The sequence below is a fragment of the Vipera berus genome (genome assembly GCF_964194415.1).
Source record: "Vipera berus genome assembly, chromosome: 3".
Taxonomy (NCBI): domain Eukaryota; kingdom Metazoa; phylum Chordata; class Lepidosauria; order Squamata; family Viperidae; genus Vipera; species Vipera berus.
In genome coordinates this window covers 181,682,689-181,697,212 of record NC_138204.1, presented here as the reverse complement: position 1 = coordinate 181,697,212, position 14,524 = coordinate 181,682,689, and the positions used below count along the sequence as shown (strand labels likewise).

At 33.0% G+C, this 14,524-nt stretch overlaps 1 protein-coding gene across 1 annotated transcript in view; it reads right to left on the bottom strand.

The window, feature by feature from the left end:
* LOC308666711 (uncharacterized protein C8orf34 homolog) overlaps window positions 1–14,524 on the bottom strand; it is a gene marked incomplete at its 3' end in the record, with an annotated part of 130,949 nt that overhangs the window by 105,444 nt on the left and 10,981 nt on the right. The window contains exons 2-6 of the mRNA XM_081325606.1: window positions 11,934–12,081; window positions 10,472–10,603; window positions 8,003–8,131; window positions 2,886–2,914; window positions 1,040–1,209 (exon numbers count right to left, since the gene is read on the bottom strand). Of these exons, the coding sequence (XP_081181732.1) occupies window positions 1,040–1,209; window positions 2,886–2,914; window positions 8,003–8,131; window positions 10,472–10,603; window positions 11,934–12,081 (608 nt within the window). The remainder of the gene's footprint in view (window positions 1–1,039; window positions 1,210–2,885; window positions 2,915–8,002; window positions 8,132–10,471; window positions 10,604–11,933; window positions 12,082–14,524) is intronic.

The window sequence follows — 14,524 nt, the reverse complement described above, 5'->3', positions numbered from 1 at the left end:
TATAACCTCCTGTATCGTTAGATCATTTAATGCAGTAACACTTCAAGGAATTAGATTGGAAGAATTTAATCAAAAATATCCTTTTGCTATTAGTTAATTTTGTAAGACTGACATCTTTGGAACTGATGCAGTAAATATCTGAATAGACAGCCTAACTGAAAGATAAAACCTATAATTAAATTCTAGAAACTTTTAAAAGTTATTTTTTATTTTAAAGTATTTTAAATGTTGAATTAGAATTAGAGCAAAAAACACTGCTTCTCTATCATTGATGTACAAACCATAATATCTCTTTTCATTCTCATTCTTCGTCAGCCCATGCCTTGACACCTGCTTTCTGATTCCCTGACCCTTTAATTTTTTTCATGCCTATTTTGAAACTCAGCTCATTCACCTAGGTTTGGTCTACTGGATTTGCACATAATTATCTTCAAATGCAACATATAGTGCAATAGTGTTTTATAGTTCATACAAATACATATGAATATACAAATGGATATCCAACTAAGTTGTAAATGGGAGGATGCTTTTCATCCTAGTAGAGACAGAAGAATCTTTGCCAATCGAACTGTGTCAAGATTGGACACATGATCCTGGCTTTCCCCCCATCATTCCTATCAAGATTGATAAATTATCATCATAAGAAAGAGTAACTTCTTTCCCACCATTAAGCTTATCAATGTTAATCCTACTGACAAATAAATAGTTAAGGTATCTAAAGCTGAACAATGGAGGCCTATGAAATATGAGGATGACCCAGATATGACGTAGATAACACACTAATTTCTGACTTTAATCAAGTCATATTTTTCTATTATCTGCATACGTTCTTATAAAGATATATGAAAATATACTCAAGAAATGAATAGAAGTTCCATGCCAATGTCTGCTATGTTCCCATTCTGTATCTCTATCATAGACAAAGTATTCATCATGAGAAAGTTCTTTTTCAGCAAAATCTAATAAAATTAACCTGTTGTAATTGCATATGGCGTGGGAGACAACTATCCAAATTATTCACTGTAGCTGGAAAATGTACCTTCCTCCAGGACTGCTACTATCTTCACTGTCCCACTGTTCAATTTTGCTTCTTGGTACTGGAGGCTGCAACATTTCATCTGCCAGTGGATCTGCATCATTTTCTTCACGTCCTATCCATTCTCCAACTACCCGAGGCCGAAGAAGTGAAGTATTAAAGGCTGCTGTTTCCTATTAGAGAAAAAAATATTTATTACTATTTATTTGCAACAATATGGAAAAACAAAGGAATAAACACAAGCAATTCAAACATAATTATATTTTATAGACTGATACAACATACAGAAAGGAATTTGGAAGACACCAGAGCAGGTGGACCGCAATACAATACCCACGTTAAAGAAAAAGATAACAGCATTTCTAGATAGCTAAAATTATTCTGTGATTATATGCCATTAAGTTGATGTTGGTCTTGGCAATCATATAATTCATATAAATGGATTTACTCTAAGTAGATCTATAGCAACCTTATCATTTAGGTTTTTCAACAGGGTTGTCCACTTTGCTGCTAATCATATTCTTCTCTTTTTTGGCACCTTTACCAGCATCCTAGGCTTACAACTCATTAAAACTGCATTTCTAGACTAGTTCGAAGAAACATTTTAACTCTAAAGTTCCAAGATTGTGTTTTTCATTGTGACATTGTGAAATTTTCCTTAGAAAATTTCTTCTGAAATGGTTGTACAGTATTTGGATCCAAAGCAAGTAAGAGTGTACTCTCCTTCTAGATATTAGTTTCTCCTTACTAAAGATGTGCCTGGACTTGTACTTATTTTCCTCCATCTGTGCACCACTTCTTTAATGAGCAGGGTAGAGTGAGAATACCCATACTGGATCTGAAGCATTCTTGTCTGCTGTGGACACAAATTCTGTACTACTCACCACTAATGTATATATCACTAGACTCTGGTTGCTACAGAAAAACATAAAAACATTGCATACAATAAAGCATCATAAAACCATATTGAACATAAAGTACAAAAGCTTCTCCAAATCATAAAATAAAATAAGAAACAGCCGGAAATCCAATTAAGCTCTGAAAGTCAGATTGAATAAAATTGTTTTTATGGTCTTACAAAATGTCAGTAATAAGAGGTGCAGAAGTGTGCTGCTCCTAAGTGTGGGTCTTGTCACTGGTCCAGGTCCCATTTACCAAAGAGGTAGGACCTTGAGAAGATCTTCTCTAGATCAAGGGTCTGCAACCTTGACAACTTTAACACTTGTGAACTTCAGCATAGCTGGCTGAGGAATTCTGGGAGCTAAAGTCCACAAGTCTTAAAGTTGTCAAGGTTGCAGATCCCTGCTCTAGATGACCTGACACAATTATTTCACAAAAGATGATCATCACATAGCATTCTTTATGTATTTTATATGTACTATCATGTGTAATCTGGAATGATCATGTCAAATTGTATTTCACAACCATTATCTGAGTGATCGCTGTTATATGTTGCTGACAGCAAATTTTATTTTATTTATTTATTTATTTATTTATTTTAATTCCATTTATATCCCGCCCTTCTCTGAAGACTCAGGGCGGCTTACAAACTTAGCAGTATAGTAGTATAGTAGCATTTTGAATTTCAACAGATTTCTTCTATGCTTCTAGATGTGATGGGCCTTCAACTTTCAGAAGATTATGTTGATGAGTCTTCTCAGACCTGGTGATACCCAAATTTGTAATGCTATCATGAAATGAATGAAATAGTATCATATTCAGTTGAGAATGTAATCTACCTAGGGTAAATTCCAGCAAGAATGTAGTCCCACACTATCCCCAAACTATTTTTTCATGCTTATTTTGTGAGATATATAGTTTGATGTAATTTGTTATACGTAATTCTTACCTTATTGAGCTCATCGGAAATTGCAATGCCTATAAATACAACAAGATTATAATTAATTATACAAATAAATAAATAAAACATCACTTGTGATTTAATGCCTAGTCAAGGCCTGGTTGAAATGTAACAATGAAATTCCTTCAGATTATGTTTTCAGATTGGCATATAATGCCTAATTACTCTCACATTTTTTCCACATGCCTTTATCTCCTTGTAGGAATACCTAACATTCTGAGTTCATTGCAACATTTTAAATTTTTAAAGCATATAACTGATCCTCTCACAAAATGGCTGTCAATGGGTTGCTTATCAATTTATGAGATGGCTGCCATCCTAAGCACAACTAATCACAACATACTGATTTATTAGAAAGCAGCTTAGCTATGTTGCTTCATGTCCCCCTTCTATCATTCCAAAGGATTTTCTACCATCCTATTTCTTTTTTTTTTACAAGTGAATAGACAATAGGACTGTAGATTGTTCAAAGGAGGTGATTTGCAATCCTTGGGAAAAAGCTAAGCAAAGTGCCTTTATGTGCAAAAGAGATACTGCCAGGAACAGTTTATGACGCTTCATGCAAGGCTCAAATAAAAGAGGGATACATGTACTTCAATTATTCAGAGAAATTCTTCGTATACAATATGACTTAATAGAGACATTCCCCCCCCCTGAAAACCATTTACCATTTTTATTATCTAAGAATACCTTTTGTTACTGGGCTTTAGTGTTTTGTGACCAATTCAATGTGAAAAAGTACATACATTTACAAAGTACATATATTAAACGAAAACACTTTGCTTTTTTTAATCCTGGAAGGATTAATTTAGAGTACATTTCTAATTCTTCAATCTCTCACGATGTGGGTGCTTGCAAGAGGTAGAAAATAAAATAAACTTTTACATTCTTTATTTGGTTCATAAAGCTGAATAAACACACCACAGTAACCCATTTTTGGTCATTTCAATATATGATCTTCCCCCTAAGCTTTAAATTTCTGTTATTTGTCCTTTAAAAGATATCTATTATTCCTTATTTCACAATTATCAAGTCACTCTTTGTCTATTTGGTTGCACAGTGTTCTTACCCTGATTTCTAGGATCAAGCACTTTGGTTTCATAGACCAGTTTCAGATTTTGGCTACCAAAGACATGCTAGCTTGCTTCCCCTCTCAGGTATATCCACCAAATCAGCTTTTTATTAACATATCCTATCCTTAATCGAAATCATTGAACAAATATATTGAATGTATATAGGAGAAACTGTGAGAGAAATGGGCATCTCTATAATTTTTTAATTTATTTTTTAAAATAAATAATATTATGACAACATGTGCCAATTCCGTGTTTCTTCCAACTTCTAAGTGTATAGAAAGCTTTAAATTCTTGCAATAGTACGCAAATAAGGCTTTTTGTGCATCGTCACCTGAATGTTAAAAATAGGACACATGAACAGCAGTTGCATTTCTTACTTTCCATGTATTCATTGGAAATGTGGTATGTCCATTTTAATCTAGGAATGATTCAATTATTGATCAGGATCAGTAAATGGCAAGATTTACAAATTGCAAAGACTAGATATTAAATTATACTGGAATGTATTATAATCAACATATGACAGAGGATGGCACAGAGAATCCTATTATCTGCTTTTTAAAAGTATTGCAAACTTTTTTTTAAGATTTGCAACATACTAATTTTAACAATAGCAAATAAAATCATTATAGTTCAAAATGAAGTTATTTAAATGTAAGAACTGATACGAGAAAATATGGAAATTAACACAGCTTTTAAAATATATTTTCTTAATCAGAAGAATTCAAGAATGATAATCTTATTCAAAATGGTCATTCAGAAGGATAGTTGCAATTTTATTATTAACAACCCTGTAAATTCTTGCATCAGGGTGGAGTCGGGGTTACTGAACGGAACTCAAGCATTTACTTGTTGGATGCCCTTCCTGACACCTATGCAGGGCTTGCAGCAGACAATTACTCATTGTGCCCAAAAAGAGAAATATCTGCCACTGCCTAGTATTGAACTGAGTGTATACGTGTGTATAGTAGGCTGTACACTCAATATATTGTATATTATCTCATATATTTATCATATATATATATATATATATATATATATATATATATATATATATATATATATATATATATATCATACAATGAAACATTAACCCTTATAATTGTGTTTAGTTTACTTTTATTTAAAATAAATGTTGATTTAATTTAAATTAAATATTTATTTTTAAAATTATGAGTTCAGAGTGGGATTAACTCTTTAATTAACTCTTTAATACAGTAAGGAAATAAAGTACACAGACAATTAAATTCTTTGTGTCTGTACAATATTATGCCCTGAAGTGCAATAGAAAGTCTATTCAGATGTCACTTCTTTGAAATATATTAAGCCATTTTTTCCAGAGAGAAAAAGGAAGAGACCATAAGTGCTACAAAGTTCCATAAAGAATGCTTAACAACTGTGCCTATCTTTAAAACCTTCTCCTGTTAATGTACACTCCCTGCTTTGATAACTGTATTTACTAGAACAATTTTCTACTAACAGTTAATTTCCATTTTTATGCTTCTTGACCTTTATTTGCAAGATTCACATAATGTGTCTCTTAAAATGCAAGAAGGTTCACTTCTGCAAGCCATTTGAGATTCATTCCTAAGGGACTTACTTTAAACTAAATGCAGGTGACTTTAATGTAACTCAGATGATTTTTATCACAATAGCAGAAAAGACATGAGAGGCTTACTAGATTCCTTTCTGTCATGATATTTCAAAATGTACATTCCTCAGATGGTATTCATTTTACTGAGAACAAAAGGCTGATGTTGATGTACTTTTCTGAAATGCCAGCAGATGGCCTTATTAAAGACTGAGTGTTCTTAAATCTATTGAATTAAACATTCTGGTGTTAACGGTACAGTTAGCATCCTTTTTCTCTGTTCTCTTCCAGACTGACTACAGTCTATGAAAGTAAAATGGATCATCAGTATTTCATTGTAAATTACTTCAGATGCATTCATTTTAAGAATGATTTAGTGTACATCCCAAAAATGGTAATTCAGGAAAAAAAATCAACAGCATTATATTCTTAGAGAATTTCTTTGGATACAACCGTATAGGATATCTATAAAAGAAATGTAGGAAGAGTGCCAGAACCTGGGAGGAGTCAAAAAAAGAATCAGCTCAGAGTCTTTACATAGCCACAAATGGACTATAATGGTCCAACCTCCTTGAATTCCAAAGACCCTTATCTAGAGCCAAAATAGTGCTAACTGTTAGTTCAGTAGATTCCTGTGCATAGACATGAGTAACAATAAATCAATTTAATTGAAACTTCATGTGTCTTTCATGCCTGACAATAACGATTTAAGTCTTTTTCAAGCATTTAAAAAACATGCCAGCTTTTTGCACAAGGACAAGAGTGCAAATGTTAGCTCAACTGCAACAATGTACCAATTTCTATGTCTTTCTAGTGCACTTCTTCCCTTGCCTTTTCTTTGTGTCGATACTCAAAGCACCCCTGAACGAAAAATAGCAGAGCTATTGATTTATTTCTAATTTGTATGCCTATAGTGAATGAAAAAGGAATCCCTGTATCAGATAATAATAATAATAATAATAATAATAATAATAATAATAATAATAATAATAATAATAACAACAACAACAACAACAACAACAATAATAATAATAATAATAATAATAATTTGGAAGGGACCTTGGAGGTCATCTAGTCCAACCCCCTGCTCAGGCAGGAAACCTTATACCATTTCAGGCAAATGGCTGTCCAGTCTCTTCTTAAAAACTTCCAGTGTTGGAGCATTCACCACTTCTGGAGGCAGGTTGTTCCACTGGTTAATTGTTAATTGTCAGGAAGTTTCTCCTTAGTTCTAGGTTGCTTACTGTATTAAAGGATCAAATGAGATTCTAGTGAAACCAAATAAGAAGCTATATAGAATTTGCCCCCTATTTTGGTGCAATATGATGGATATGGAAAAGGACAGCATTAGTGATGCTAATTAATACAAACCTATGGCTCTATATATCATTATGGAAAATGGCTTTCTAAGTACACATTCATATGAAAAACTATTAACATTGTACACTTGTGGCAATCAAAACATGGAAGATGTAATTGCTAATGTAGAGCAATAACTTAATATGAGAAGTTGAAGATATTTGAAAGATGGTGTTATTTTGATTCCTTATTGTAAAAATTCTTTTAACATTATGCTGGCATAGTGATCTGGAAAAGATCAAAGAACATAGGCAGTATTAAATAAGTATAGTATTCTGCCATTACTTCTCTAATGAGACGACAAGCTTATTACCTACAATATTCTTTGGCATATGCAACTTGATCTCTGTCCTAAAACTGCTTAGTCAGCCTGAACAAAGCACATGGATTTTACAAACACAAAACATATTCAGTGCATAATAGAAATAAAAATCGAATTAAGTATTGCAGTAAAAAAGATAACTACACTTCAGTAACTGTAACATAAAATTAAATTTAGTTTACCATAAAATGCATTGAAGCAAATTTCAGCCATAAAAACATGATTTTAATAATGGCACAAAACCCAACAGAACAACAAATATAAGAAAAAATACATTTTGCTGGCATATTAGAACTCAGTTAATAGCTGGCATTCAAAAGTATCAATGTCATCTTAATCAGCTACTGTTTTTCAAGAATTTATGTAAAGACATTAAAAGTGAATAGAGCAGGAAGGGACTGATGAAAGGCTCAGATGGATGCCTTTTAAATTAAATTAGATCCATTTCTCTATTTTTGGACCAGTTTTTCAAAACCCTTAAACAGTGGAAGTTTTTCATAAATCTTAAAAATGTTCATTTTTTAAAAAATGAAGTGCAAACAATCTTTTGAGAGTCCTCTAATGTGCTTTAAACTGTGCAGAGAAATGTTCAGACTTAATCCTGTTACTATGGGTATCACAAGGTGTTGGTACTATCTTTAAGATTATTTTAATGAAACTCTTGTCAAATGGCATTGCCTTCATTAAAGTTATTTCTAATTGTCATGTCATAGGAATACGCTTCCTCAGTACATGCCTCATGTGTTGATCAACTTACTTTGAGAAAGATTTTCAAGAGCTTTGCCAAGTTTCTTACTTTCTTGAAGGATATGATTTAATTCATCAAAATCATGATGCTCTGACTTTGACTTCCAATCACATTTCAGATGTCCTACTGATCGTGGCACTAAATAAAATAAAACACAATTTCAGGTTATAAAAATCTGGGGGGGGGGAAGAAGACATAAGGCTCCCACACTAAACTATCTTCCCAGTGCTCACTTACATGTTGCTTAGTCAATATCTTAAAGCTGAAACTAAAGATTGTAGTTTTGTTTCTATAGAAACTGATGTTCACATTTTTATAAGCATCCAATCATTTCCAAACATGCTAAATTTAAATAATGAAAACTCAACCTTTCTAATTATGTTATAATGAAAATTAAGGAAACATTTTCAGGAAGTCTTCTGTTTGCAAAGTATTCTGGGGGGAAAAACACTGCAAAGGAGTTCAATTTTTAAGAAACAAGATCTTTTTCTGAAGTGAAAAAATGCAATGCACTTCTTGCAAGTTAGGTGTCATTTCAAGATTTTCCATTACATTCTTCCCTTCCCCAATTCACTATTGGGTCTTTTTTCCCCAGACCAACAGCATTTTGTAGTTACTGAGCATGCTCAATCCTCTTTGACTTGTTTGGAAATTGTTAAGTAAAAAAACAAAAACATGTTTTAAAGTAAGCATACAAATAAATAAAATTAGTGTTTATTCCCTAGGGATTTTTCTAGGTCCATGTAACATGTTTCTTCACTGCTGATTTCCTCACTTCAGTTTTGTATGTAACAGTTCATAGGGGTTTTCATCATTAAAATATGATGAAATAAGTGATGCAGGATTGCTGGGACAATAGCAGATTTTTTTTTAATAAAAACCCACTTCTCTGATTGGAAATTACTTTCACTTTCTTCTTCCTTTCCATCAACAGGGCAAAAATAAAATTCCTATGACCGTGTGATATGGACCCATGGAAGAGGTCTTTCCTCCTTTAACACTTACCTTCAAGGAATTGAGATAACAATATAAAATATAAGACCCTGACTTATGTGACAAGAGTCCATCAAGTCTAGTATTGTTGTGACTTATAATAACCAAGCATATCTAGAGAAGCTCATAAATATGGACAAGATAGCAATAGATCATTTCTACTGATGCTTTCTGTCTGCTAGTATTCAAATTATGATGCCTGCGATTATAAAGACACTAAAATAGCCACTGACAGCCTGATCCTCCATGAATTTATTAAAGCATTTACACCAGCAACTCTGATGACAGAATGTTCAACAGTTCAAATATTTCAAAAGAAATATTTCTTTTTATTCCTCCTAAATCAAATATTTACATTTGTAAGTAGGAAAAAAACTCTTTCCACATTTTTCATACTACAGTATCCACAAATTTAAGTAGAAAGAATAAAAAGCTCCTTTCACATGACTTGAGTGAGGGTTTTTAAATTACTTCCACATGCAACAATAACTATGAAACTGCAAATCTTTTACTGGCAAAGTAACAGGAGAGGGTGTTTTTTTTTCTTTTGAAAGATTAATTCACAATTTTAAATTAATTCCAATTCAAGTTTCAACTGCATAAAGTACAATGCCTTCAACAAACGTAGCACCAGCTCATTGAGAATTGCAATGATCACTGTAGTATTTTTACTGAATGTCTAGGAAAACTCATTACTAATATTTTTTTAATTTTCCTGAATCTTATTATTCAGCATTTATAACAGCCAGCACTGAGGTTGGCTTACTCTCCTGCTATAATATTTGAATTAGCATTATCTTTTACATCAGCTGTAATGCCTCCCAAGTAATGTAAGTAACATAATGTATTAGATATCAAAAATGAATTTTATGGCTTTTCTTGTTTCTTGTTGTAACAAACTACTTCCTTCTTTTTACATTTTTTTCTATGCATGTACTTCAGTTAAGTCTTTTTATTTCTAAAAATTCTTCTGCTATGTAGCTTTTAATATGTAAAAATATCAGATTAAAACTTAGGTACATAGTGGAGTTAGACAAAACCACAAGGTTTTCAAGAATCTACACTGATATTCTGCTTCCAATTTAGGCCAAACAAATGTATCTATATTCTCTGAAGAGAAAGTAGAGGCTGACCTCAGTTGGAGCACTTGATACTTGAAAAAGTACATCATGTCTACACAAATGCATTATCTCATACATATCCAAATAAATATGTATAACATGAATCCTGCAGTCTGCATATTGATTAGGCAGGCAATAATCATTGAGCTGTACTTTGTCACAAGCAATAGCATTGTATTATTATTCTACACAATTCAGGTCCCTGAAAATCACAAGACAGAGCAGGCATACATTTATTAACTAAATTTAAAAAAATTTAGACACCCCCCCCCCACAGAAGCATGAAAATCAAAATATCAGTAAAGAAGACACCCACTACATTTAATGGTATAGAAATCACAAACTACATTTAATACTTCCTTACATGACTTAGATTCTGGTGATGGAGGAGAAATGCTGGATACTGCAAGGTCACTTTTTGATTTTTTAGGTTTCTTTGCATTTGTCTTCCAGGGTTTATCATAACTTCTGAAATCCCTTCTGGCTCCCTTATGTTCTGATGGAAAAATATATTTGCTTGAATTTTTCCAAACATAAAGAAATCATAATTCCACAAATTAAATTATTTAGCATATCCCAATCATTTATAATTTTGAAGCAAGTTATATTTGGGTAACCAAAAGCTTCCCTTATTCAAAGTTTATATATATAAACTTCAAATTAGTCTTGTAGGTTTCTCCATTTTCCCCAAATAATTAATTCAGCACTTTTCTTTTCCTGAGGGAATGGGGCAGAAATTCCCCTTCCCTCTCTCATTGGTGGATGCTTTGGGCAATTTTTTCAGGAAGAAGTCTTAGAGTCATAAAGAGAAAATAGAGTCTCATGCAGTTTCATCCATGTTGCTGAAAGGTTACTTGTTAGTGCTTATTGTCTTCCATTGTCAGCAACTTCTGACTGGGTATGTGAATGTAGTAAGTCTTTCCCCTGCCATTTTGGAGGGCTTCCTCAGATCAAACAGGAGGGATGCTGCCCCCCTGCGATCAACAAGGGTCCCCTCCTTGCTTGTCGCCTCTACGGGGTCACTTTCTACCCTTTCCAGGGTCCCCCAGTGGGGCAAAATCGAACATGAAAGACAGAACCTCATCTTCCTGCATCCGTTCTGCCGTGATGTCAAAACTGGAAGCCTCTTTTCATTTTCATTTCTGTATGCCTGTCATAGGTATTCATGAAAAATACCATGTAGTACTACTGCATTTGCATATTACTTTTTGATATTTTCATAATCCAAAATACAATATCATAAAAATATATTCAAGTATAGTAAAGAGACTGTTTTTAACATAACCATGTAACCAAATAACCATATGAATTGCTACTTGTTTAAATTTTTCTTTACAAAAAACCTCTTAGCATTTATATATCTGTTCATAGGTTAAAAAGATCCCCATGTACGTAGAATAAAATACTGATCTATGTCTTTAGTTCATCACCATTATCAGATGGCCAGTGCGAGCTGGATATTTACATCTGGACATTAGGAGGAATATCCAAAGAAGGGGTTTTTTAAGTTAATATATGACAACTACTCCTGCGGGGCATCCAAATTGTATGGTTTCATTGCACCTTAATAACTGATAAATTAATGTGAATATATTAGACTGAAATAGAGTACTAGATAAACCCAGGTAAACTTTGGGATAGATAATTTAATGAATTAATTGTGGACAGACATAAGTACTTTGGATATACAAAATATATGATTTCTAGGCATACAACCTCTGGGAAGATAAATAAGATCTAATAAAAATATAATAATTTTGATAAACAGTGATTACAAAATTGTGTTCTCTTAGAATTCCTCAAAGAATAATTATTGTTCTACATACCTGAAGCTTCACTCTCTGCCCAGAGAGCAGCAGATCCAGACAACGTTCTCTGAATGTGACCCTGTCTCCCTTGTTTGGCCTGAAGATGGTCAATGAGAAATGGAATTGGATGGTCAGGAGTTTCTGTTATTAGCTTGGTCATCAGTTCCTTAAAAAAATGAAGTGAAGATGTGTCAAATACATGCCCTGAAGTTCATCTTGTTTCAGTGGAAGTTTGAAACATAATTAATCTTTTCATTAATCAAACCCTCCCCTAGGGTTGTTGGGTTTTGTTGTTTTTTTGCAAAAAAAAGTAAAGTATTTGAATGCTTGAAGGATTATGACAAAACTATGTATTACTGAAACCATCTCAAAGACCACAAACTTGCCAAAGAAAAACTGAATCAGAAGTGCAGAATTCTGATTCATGTAATTTATTTTCCAATTTAAAATAAAAGCAAAAAAAAATAAGAATGCTTCTTTAACCCTATGAAAAGTCCAGAAGTTATTTAATTGGCAGAAAGGGCTAGCTGGATTCAGTACATTGCTTAAATATGATTTCTTGAGTAAGTTTCATAGAGTAGAAAGTCATAAACCCTGGCTTAAAGTTCACTTCAATTAGAATTAAACATTGTACACTACAAGTGAGTACTTGGTGTAAATCCAGTTAATAATTCAACTTGGTTGGTTTATGTATAAATTATTTTTATTAAAATGATCATATACTTTTCTTCATTTGTATATTTTTCAAAATCACTCTATAAAAATCAATTATTCTTTAATAAGTACCTGACAACTTCAACTCCCAGCATAGAAATGACTTAATTCTTTGCATGCAAGTTAATTATTCCAGATTATTACTTAACCTTCTCCTTTCTTGCAGCATTTTGTTCACTGGAGTTCACCTTGTTGAAACCACTATCTACATGCTTTTAAAAAAGAATGCTTTTGAAAAGATTTTTGCAAATGTGTTTCTCAATTAACGTGATTTATTGCCCTCTTTTAGTAATCTTTTCCATTTCTTTTGCATTTCCAAATCTTTTGCATTCATAATCTTTCAGCACCAACAACCTGTAAATCATAAAAAAAATCCAGCACAGGACTATTAAATCCTTCAGACTGACTTAGTTCAGTTAGTTATAATGTTTGCTACACACAGAATCTTGTATAAAGCACATTTAATTTAAAATATTACCTTTCCTCTTTTTAAAGCATAATTTACTCTGATTTATTTATGGTTTTTATTATTTTACAAGTAATGAAATGCAGCCATGCCTACACAATTATTTTTAGTGAACACATGGTGCGCCAATGAATTTTTTCATTCTTGGAAGAAGAATGGTGCAGTAGCTGCTTATTTGTTCAAATGTTCATATATCTATGGGAGTGAGCCTATAGGTACCCATGTTTGTGCATACACCCACCCACCATATTTTCCTTCTCTACACTGGGCAAACACTGCAGATCATTATATTTTGTCCATAAAACATAATGTTGTATTATGATTATTACTCTTCTACCTGCCTTTCTGTCCTTTATGAAAACGGGGAACAGCATCGATCTTTCTTCTTTTTTGGCTTAAGGCAGTTACGGTATATTTTTAAAGGATGGAATAGTTCTGCTTTCCAGAAAACCCCAAGAGAACTCAGCAACTTATACAGAATCTAGCCTTGAGACTAACCATCAGCTTTGAGCGGACAATGCATGAGAAGCAAGAAATGCCAAAGGAATGGATGGATGAGATAGGGAAAAAAGTAGGGACACTAGCGCTGGATGAACTGAGATAAATATACAAGCAATATCCAGGGCAGTGATAATATGCATACCATTATAACACCAGCAGTGCTTCCTAGAAATAAACACCCAGCTGAGAAACATGGTATTTCATCTACACTATCCATCCACTTAATTAAAAAGAAAAGTGATTCAATTGTTTCAGATTTGCAGATATTCTTCCATTTCTTTTCCTCCTAATATCACATTTCCCCCATAATTAGATTTACAGGCAACTTCCTTTTAACAAGATCTTGAACATCCAGCTCCTGAAATTGTGCAGTGAAAACAAATGTCTATTACTACAGAAAGTTTTGCTAGCCTGAAGTATTTCATATCTGACCTTGTAAACCAATATGCATGACAGGCTGTCCATGAAGTAAGCTTGTTCTGAGTGGCCAAGCAATTTATGTAAATAAATTATTATTGGTTTGTCACACAGTCAGCCAAATGTTTAGACAGGATTTGGTATTTTTGATTTCCTATTGAGTCCTTCCCAAAGACCTGGGATAGGCAGATGCTATTCTTCAATGGTGTTAAAGGTATTGTCGCAGAATATAAACTGTTCCAAGAAAAGCTGTTTTTGCAATTGACCGATGGTGATTTTGTCAGTGCTGATAGTTTTCAAGTAGTAATCTAACTGTTTGGGGAGTTCGCCTACGGCGCCTATTACTGTTTGGTGCTACCTTTGCACAGTCATTCTATTTCTACTTTATATTTTGTGATTGCCTGGGAGAGCAAACAAGGTATTTTAGAAAGTTGCATACCTCTAATAAAATCAATCTAAAACATGTTAAGAATGTTTCTTTCTCTCTTAGCCCCTAAAACATCCCACAAAT